At 47.6% G+C, this 8,413-nt stretch overlaps 1 protein-coding gene across 1 annotated transcript in view; it reads left to right on the top strand.

Moving 5' to 3' along the window:
• The window catches only part of ALKBH3 (alkB homolog 3, alpha-ketoglutaratedependent dioxygenase), a 27,763-nt gene extending 19,703 nt beyond the window's left edge, over positions 1-8,060 (top strand). Inside the window, exons 7-8 of the mRNA XM_029915544.1 lie at positions 6,863-6,961; positions 7,686-8,060. Coding sequence (XP_029771404.1) covers positions 6,863-6,961; positions 7,686-7,778 — 192 coding nt within the window. The 3' untranslated portion in view covers positions 7,779-8,060. The remainder of the gene's footprint in view (positions 1-6,862; positions 6,962-7,685) is intronic.
• The last annotated feature ends 353 nt before the right edge of the window (positions 8,061-8,413 follow it).

Here is an 8,413-nt window from a genome sequence, read left to right as displayed (position 1 = left end):
CAAGAGTCAAGAATGACTCCTCGGTGGTTCGTGCTTGAGCAGCTGGTCGGTGGCGGCTCCTCAGGTGCGGGGAGGAGCCGGACTTCTGCATTTGACTGTGGCCTTGTTTACGGAGGGTTCGTGAATGGAGTTGAGGTCCTCCTCCTTCGTGATTAGTGCTGGAGATGCCATTTGGAAATTGTCAGAGTAACAACAGGGAAGTGCTGATGATAAATCACAAATGTGTAGCACTGACTCCGCCTGGCCCTGTTCTAAGTCAACCTTCCAGGAATCTCCTGAAGTCGATACCACTCTGATCCCTGTTGTACAGATGAGGTGGCCGAAGCACCCTGTTAAGTCACTTACTCAATGTGGCCCAGACAACTGTTTGTGGAATATAGTAAGAACTAGTAACGTTAGATAATCTGGAAGGCTATGGAATTGCACATCATCATTCAGAGCAAAATAGCAGAGAGCCAAGATTGAGCTCACTGCTGTCATCACTTTGTTTTCCAACTCAGAAGCCTTTATTTGCTCCTCTGGAACAAAAGATAAAATGTCAGTTCCTTAGCCAGTCTGTCACATCCTTACAGGATCTGTGCCCAGGCTACTTGGTCTCTTGCTGTTCCCCGTGGGGGAGCCCCATTCCGCCAGGTCATCCCTGTGCCCTCCCTTACGCTTGCTCCCTACCTTCTCATTCATGTCATCCTCTCCAGGACTCAAGGGCCCAAGTAGCTTTGAAGCCTCCAGCTCAGAAACTAATCATACTTAGTGCATGTCAAGGGCTTCCTGAGAGCTTGGGAAATGAGAATCAGGTAGCAGGCCCCCACTTTGTCCTTTCTGCAACTTTGTGTCTTGTTTTAGCAGCAGCTTCTTAGTAAAATGATGGAAATTTTTAGCCATGTAGCTCACCTGCTTACCAGGATCAGAGATGACTTGAAAAATCAAATGTCTCACTGTAGACTGAGACCACTAATTGGGAACTATATTTAAAGGGCCTTTTCTCCTTGAGTTGGGTCCCTGAGAATAAGAATATGTGCTTGTAGTAGCGGACGTGTCCTGAGCTTTCTGTCAAGCGCTGCGGTGTGGAATGGCGAGACGGGACCACAGAAGCCCCCGCAGATCATAACTGGCCTTGCTTGGCAGCTTCCCGGCGAGGGAGTTGGACAAGACCTGGCCATCAGAGGAGTCAGGTGATGGGGCCCGCAGCAGCACCGCTGGGCCGCTCCTGATGCGGGTCTGGTTCTCAGACTTGTTAATGCCTCCCACAACTTGAATTACTGGCCAAAACTTACAACTTGGGAGAATTAGCATTAAAAAATTCCATTTATCATCTTCCCTGGGAAACCCAGAAAAATTAGACAACCCTGCGGGAACAGGGAGCTGTGGCTGCAGAGTGGCGTGCAGGCCCGTGCTCTCTGGTTCTCCGTGGTCCCCACTCGCCACTGGGTTGTGTCCTGCCCCCGCTCCTCGTCTATGCTGCTCGCTGGTGTTTGTGCCCCTTACGGTTCAGTCACGTCACGTCAGCCATGTCATTAGGACATATGACGGGGCTCCAGAAGGAGAAGAGATCGCCTCGGAGAGCGCAGTGGAAGGGATAAAAGCTTTAGAGTGAGGCAGAGCTAAGTTCAGATGCTAGCCCTGCCTGCCTCCTGTCAGCCTTCTGCCTTGGAGATGTGCTTCCCTCTCGCTCCTTTTGCTTATGATAAAATGGAAAATATTCCCTCCTTTACAGCGTTGTGATGAGCGTTAGCCGTGACGCACATACACAGAGCTCCGAGCGTGCCTGACACCTGGGCAGCGTCCCTGGGGTTGATCCTATCCAGACACTGTTGGGAAACTGTTATAAAAAGAAGCCTGGAGGAAATAAAAGCACCAAATTCCAGATAGAGTAAAAGAGTTAAATGTAAAAAAATACAAACTCTTTTTTTTAATTAACCAAAAAGGAAATGCAGTTGTATATTTAACTTCCCTCTGGATGAGAAAAGACTTTCTAAGCATAAAAACCATGAAGGAGCGCCAAAGAAAGGTCAGAGTTGACTCTCAAAGTTTTTGAGCTACTCTGTGTTAATTATCATAAACACAGTTAAAGGACAAATGAGAAAAATATTTTCAGAAACTATGACAAAGGGTAAATCTCTCGCTGTGGTCACAGGTCAGTAAGAAAATACAACATCCTGTAGAACAGTGGTCAGAGAACGTGAGCAGAGAGTTCACAACAGAATAAATGCAAACAGCAAATAGACGTGAAAAAGCATTGGACTAGGTTAGTGATTAAAGAATTCTCTGAATAATGAGCTGTCATTTTTCCCCTCATTGTTTTAGGAGAGGATAGGCACTGCTCTATTTTCCTGATGGAATTAGAAATTGCCACAGCCTTCTTAAGACAGCATTTTGGCAATATAAATCAGACTGCTTTAAGGTGCATGTCCTTGGATCCAGTAATTCTGCTTTTGAGAATACATCCTTAGAAAAATACTCAGAACTGTTTTGCTCAGGACCTACGTACAGTAGCCTCCCTCCCTCCTTCCTTCCTTTTGTCTTTCTTTCCTTTCTTCTTTTTTTTTTCTTATCAGTACTGGTATATTAAAATCTCAGAGTCTGGGGAGAACCTGGGTGGCTCACTCGGTTAAGCATCTGACTTCAGCTCAGGTCTTGATCTCATGGTTTGTGGGTTCAAGCCCCGCGTCAGGCTCTGTGCTGACAGCTCAGAACCTGAAGCCTGCTTCAGATTCTGTGTCTCCCTGTGTCTCTCTCTCTCTGCCCCTTACCCACTCATGCTCTGTTTCTCTCTGTCTCAATAATAAAAAAAAAAACATAAAAAAATTTAAAATACAATAGAATCTCAGTGTCTGATAGTATGTACCTCCCTGCTGTTCTCTTAGCGTTAGCACAGTGCCTGATGCACTGTAGATGGTCAAGAGATGTCTGTGAGTTAGAAGAAGGAGAGACACGTTCATGTAAAGGAATATTATATAAACACATTTCGGAATACCTGTACATTTAAGATGTAAACACATGCCCACAGCATAATGGTAATATACACATTATCATATAGATACAGTGCTTCCTGTGCGTACGTTGCATGAATTCTGGGTAAGAGGATTGTGTTTTCCTGGTGCTTTTCCTCAGTCATCCTCATATTTAGTGATGTGTCATAGCTCAGAACAGATTTCAGAAGAGCAAGTCAACGTAAGCCTCATGGAGTTTATCAGAGAGTAGGAAGGCAGACCCCGACCCAGTAATTCACCAGCGCGCCATTTACTTCAGTGAACTTGGGTTACTCTTACAGTAGGAAGAAATCCTGTGCTCCTGCTGATTTTCAAGCATTGATGGTTGTTTGTAATTTCTAAGGCACCTTTTTAGGATAAGAAAGGAGCGATTCCATGAAAAATCTACATAGAACTTGTAAAATGTGAACTTTCCTTTCAAATGGAAAGAAAAATGTTGAGGTTTCCTGACTGTTGGATAATTAGTAATGACAGAATGATAAATACACCCAATTTTTTTCCCCCCAAATACCATTTTTCTAAAGGAAGCTGAGGAGGTTTGTGTCGGGAGGCAGAGGTGAGAGTGTAGAACTTCGGGAGGGCCCAGAAGACCTTGGGACTCATAATCGAGGGTTCAGATGAACCGGCTGTGCTTGGTGGGGCTGGAGGGGGAGTGTCAATCAGCATTAATATAGAAGTATATAGTTTTTGCTTTATCTACTTGTGAAATTTTGAGTGTGTGGAAAACCAAATCATCATCAGCAAAACCCACCCTATCGACTGATTATAACCCTAAAAGCCTCTTTTCTTAAGTAAGCTCTGCGTCCAGCGTGGGGCTTGAACTGACGACCCTGAGTTCAAGAGTCGCATGCTCTGTTGCCCCTAAAAAGGGACAGGCTCAGCACTCTAAAAAGCCTCTTCTAACCAGGGTCAGGGATGGAAAATTTTATCCTGTGCCATGTTTTTTTTAGGGGTGTGTTTTGCTTTTTTTGTTTTGTCTTGAAAAAGGACCTAAGTAAATCAGAAGGGGTACAGAACCGTTGTTTTGGTACCTTAACCAGGCCCAGTGGCCACGAATGCACTCCCGTAAACAGCGTGACTGGGGCTTCCAGTGTCGCGTATCCATTCATCAATTTGAGCCTTTGTGCACTGCCACGTGAGCTCCCCGGGCCTTGTATGTGCTTCCCGAGGGGAAGAAGTCTGTGTGTCTTGGTTAAGTTAAAGTGTGGCTCTGGGGTCTGTTAGCACTCTGACCTTGAGAAAGAAGAAAGCATTTGTGAACTCTGTGTTGCCTTAGTAGAACCCCTTGCCCTCTTTTCTGTCTCCTTCTGCAAATTAGGAGTGTGCTTTCTGAGCCAAGGGATTGGAAGGAATAAATAACAACCAGCAAAAGTAATGACATCACCTCTCTCAGTGAGTGTATTGGGCATCACTTCTCACTGTCTCCTTCAGAGACTGATTAAGAGTAGCTCCATGCCCGGGGCACCTGGGTGGCTCAGTTGGTTAAGCATCAGACTACTCTTGATTTCAGCCCAATTCATGATCTCATGGTCCTGAGATCAAGGCCCGTGTGGGGCTGAGTACGGACACTGCAGAGCCTGCTTAGGATTCTCTCTCTCCGGCTCTCTCACTGCCCCTCTACTGCTCTCACTCTCAATCTCTCAAAGTAAATAAACATTTAAAAAAAAAAGAGAGTAAGTCCATCCCAAATGAAGGGTCACCATCTTCTGCTTTTATGTACAACTAAAGGTTGTATTGGAAGCAGTGTGTTTAAAATCAACCTGAAGCTTTCTCTCCTTTGAAAAATTCAGATCTTAGGAACATTAAGTGAAACATGGCTCTGTTGAGTATCGCTGTCTATCAGTGCTGGTATTTCCCCCTCAGGTTTGGAATTCTCTCTCATTTGTTACGTCTCCTCCTGCTGCATGTCTCCAGGCAGAATGACAGCGCTCACCCCGTCTCTTCCATCGACCTTGGTACTCCCTTTTCCCCAGTAATGTTTTTACTGTTCTAAGAGATCTTCGCTTCAGGATTGTCTTCGTGTCTGGCTCAGGGTCTTTCCTGTCTACTTCATCTTGCTGCCCTGTCCTTGTGTCTGGGTTTGAGTTAAGATGAAGATCCCGACACACTCCCTGAGTTTGGAGAGGCAGGAGGGGTGCTGCTAGCTGAGCTGAACCTTGATTTGGTAACTGACTTTACATCCCAAGTCAAGGAGCCTTGAGCCATCTAATCTCATGGCCGATGCACTCCCTTCCGATACCTTTTCTCCAGTAGGACATAGATCTCTGGTTGGAATCCGTTTTTTCAGAGAGCTGCCTTTTGCTTTTCTGAGATGCAGCTGGGCCACCGGATAACAGGGTCACCTTCCCACCACTTCTGATGGACTGAGGGGTCAGAGGTTAATGCTTTGTGCTTACTTGCCACTTAAAAAGAAAAGGTGGCAGGCACAATTAAAATCAATCACCGAAACCAAAAGTTACTTTCAAACATTGCTTTTATCTTCTGCCTGGAAAAGTTACGACTGCTGGACAAAGTCACTGCCAAGGGCTGGGACCTAGAACTTAAACTGTTTATGCAAGTTCATTATTGTTTTGATTTTGGTTATCCTGAAGGAAATCATTGTAAATAGTTACATTCTCCAAAGCACTCCTACAGTGGTAAACATAAACACAGTATTGCAGTGAAATCAATCCTGCGGTAACGTAAATGCAATCTCTTGCATCCGAAGTGAAGCAGATGAATGGGTGGATCTGCCCAGAACGGAAGTGGAAAAATCAGGAAGGTTGGGTCTCAACTTCTGATAAGCTCCTCGTTGCTGTGAGCACTGAAGTTGTTAAGCGCACCCCTTTGTCAGCTGCAAAGGAGGAGTGACCCCACCTGTTGGCTGTTTGCAGGCCATTCTGTGAAGCTTCCGTGAGAGGACTGGACGTGAATGGACCTTGAGCTCTCTCGAAGAGAGGGGCAGGGTAAATACTCGGCGTTTGCGTCCGAAGCGTTGTGGTCTGTGATCTATGCTCTGAGGCGTACACAGCCAGTCTCTGTTTGCAGTGCTGTCCTGGTCAAGCCAGAGCGCCCTTCTTTAAGAAAATCCTGCTGTTGACTGTTCTGGAAGAAACAAGAATGTATGTCCAAGACACCAGCGGAGCTACAGGAAGAGTTGTGACCAGGTACAAATGAGCGAAGTGTCATAATTTCTAAAAAGGCAGTGAGAACTCATCACACCACATCTTGCTTAAAAGCCTGTTTTCCACACTAGGTCAGAGCACAGTATAAAGCAGATGCAAAGAGTTATTGTTTGAATGGGGCGCCCGGGTGGCTCAGTTCGTTAAGCGTCCTACTTGGGCTCAGGTCATGATCTCGCGGTTTGTGGGTTCAAACCCTGTGTCAGGCTCTGTGCTGACAGCTCAGAGGCTGGAGCCTGTCTTCGGATTCTGTGTCTCCCTCTCTGACCCTCCCCAGCTCACACTGTCTCTCTGTCTCTCTCAAAAATAAATAAAAACGTTAAAAAAAAAAAAGAGTTCTTGTATGAATGACTTCACTTCTTCACAGGTAAGAATGGGCTTTTCTGCTTTTTAGACATTGATAACAGCTGGCACTTACACTGTGCTTAGTATGTGCCAGGCACCAAGGAGTTTACACATGTTTGATCGGTGGAGGCTCACAACAGCGCTGTGTGGCAGGTCTTGTCATCGTCCCCATTCTACAGATGAGTAAATGAAGGTACCAACGGTGACCCAGCTTTCCTAGGGCCAAACAGCTGCCAAGGGACAGAGCCGGTAAATGAGCCCTGACAGTCTAGCTGAGTAGAGGTTTGCCTTTCTTGACCATCGTCACCTGCTGTTGTGTCTTGATCACACAACAAAGAATGTAGTGCCATGAATGCTGTTTTGTAGGAAGAGAATGGCGACTACACCTATGTGGAAAGAGTGAAGATACCCTTGGATCACGGGACCTTGTTAATCATGGAAGGAGCGACGCAAGCTGACTGGCAGGTGAGAACATGCCAGTAGTTTGGATTCACTCAGATGGAGGCAGTGTCCTGACAGCTCGGGACCATTAATTTCTGTAACAGATGTGAAAAGCAAGGTGCTTTGATCATGAGCGAGAGTCAGCACGGTGACGTCGTAATCCAGGAGCTTTGACAGAACGGACCTCTGCAGCCGCAGCGTGCCGCAGAGCTTTCTGGGACCGCAGAAATGTTCTGCGTCTCTCAAGTCCCCATGCAGTAGCCACTACACACGACTATTCTCGATCCCTTGAAATGTGGCTCGTGTGTGGAAGGACTGGATTTTTAATTGAACTTCAATAAGTTGGGATAGCATCAGGTAGCCAGGTGCACGGCTGCCGCGGCTCGGGCCGGGCCCTGTTAAAGCCAGGTCCCATTTAAGGTGTTTCAGATGCACCTAAGAACGCTTGGCAGGAGAGTGGAGTCTCACACTGGTCTTCCATCTCAGCCGTTTCCGTGCTGTCTTAGGAGACTTGGGGAAATGGCAGGAAGCTGGGAGGAAGGAAGAACAACAATTAGGAGAGATGGAAAGACCTCACCGAGAGGGCGCTGGCTTGTCTGAGTAATGGTGGTGGGGAAGTGTTCCTCAGAGAAGAAAACCTTTCTCTGCAAGACTTCAGAGAGCTCGTTGATACTACTGGGGACCGGGGGGCGGGAGGCTGCATCCTCATAAATGTGTTTATGTCAGAGTTGTCTGTGTTTCCGTTTAGCATCGAGTGCCCAAAGAGTACCACTCCAGAGAACCGAGAATAAACCTGACCTTCCGGACGGTTTACCCGGACCCCAGAGGGGCGCGCTGGTGACGGGCGGTCTTGGCGTGGAGCTGGGCTGAGACCGAGCTGAGACTCCCGCCCCGAAGAGACTTCCAGAGGCTGGTCCGGCTGCTCTCTCGGGGCAGCTGCTCGGAGGGTGAGGGTGTGGGTTGCTTCCCAGCTCAGAGTCCTGTTAAACGACAGCCAGCAGCCCCCCTTCACAGGACGTGTACCAGGGGGACGGTGCTCCCTGATCACGTCTCGAAATCGTATACGACATGTTCTGTAGGCAAATTAAAAACTGCTGTGGCCGTGCCCACGGGTGATTCTGTCCATAAGCGGTTTTTCTCCTGCCCCCCCTGCTTCGCTGGAAGAAATGTGAGTGCACTTTGCCTCCGGGGTAAATCCGCACGTGCTCGTTCCTTGTGACTTGGTGAAGTGGAGCCACAAATATGCGTCACTGACTCCAGAGCCCCCGCAGGCCCACAGCTGCCGAGACCCAAACAGAGGTGGCTTCTCAGAGCCTCGTGGAAGGCTGCCCTGATTCCTCAGCGTCTTGGCCTGTGTGCTGTTGTCATGGGAAGCTGCCTGCTCTGGGAGCACTTTATTTAACGGAGACGCCTTCCTGGGACCCGGACAGGTTACAGGCCTCTGAGTGAAGAGAGGAGGCCGTGTTCGCCTGCCTG

The sequence above is a fragment of the Suricata suricatta genome, chromosome 11, assembly GCF_006229205.1.
Source record: "Suricata suricatta isolate VVHF042 chromosome 11, meerkat_22Aug2017_6uvM2_HiC, whole genome shotgun sequence".
NCBI classification, from domain to species: Eukaryota; Metazoa; Chordata; class Mammalia; order Carnivora; family Herpestidae; genus Suricata; species Suricata suricatta.
Note: the sequence above shows the minus strand (reverse complement) of the source record. Positions and strands in the feature narration are given on the sequence as shown.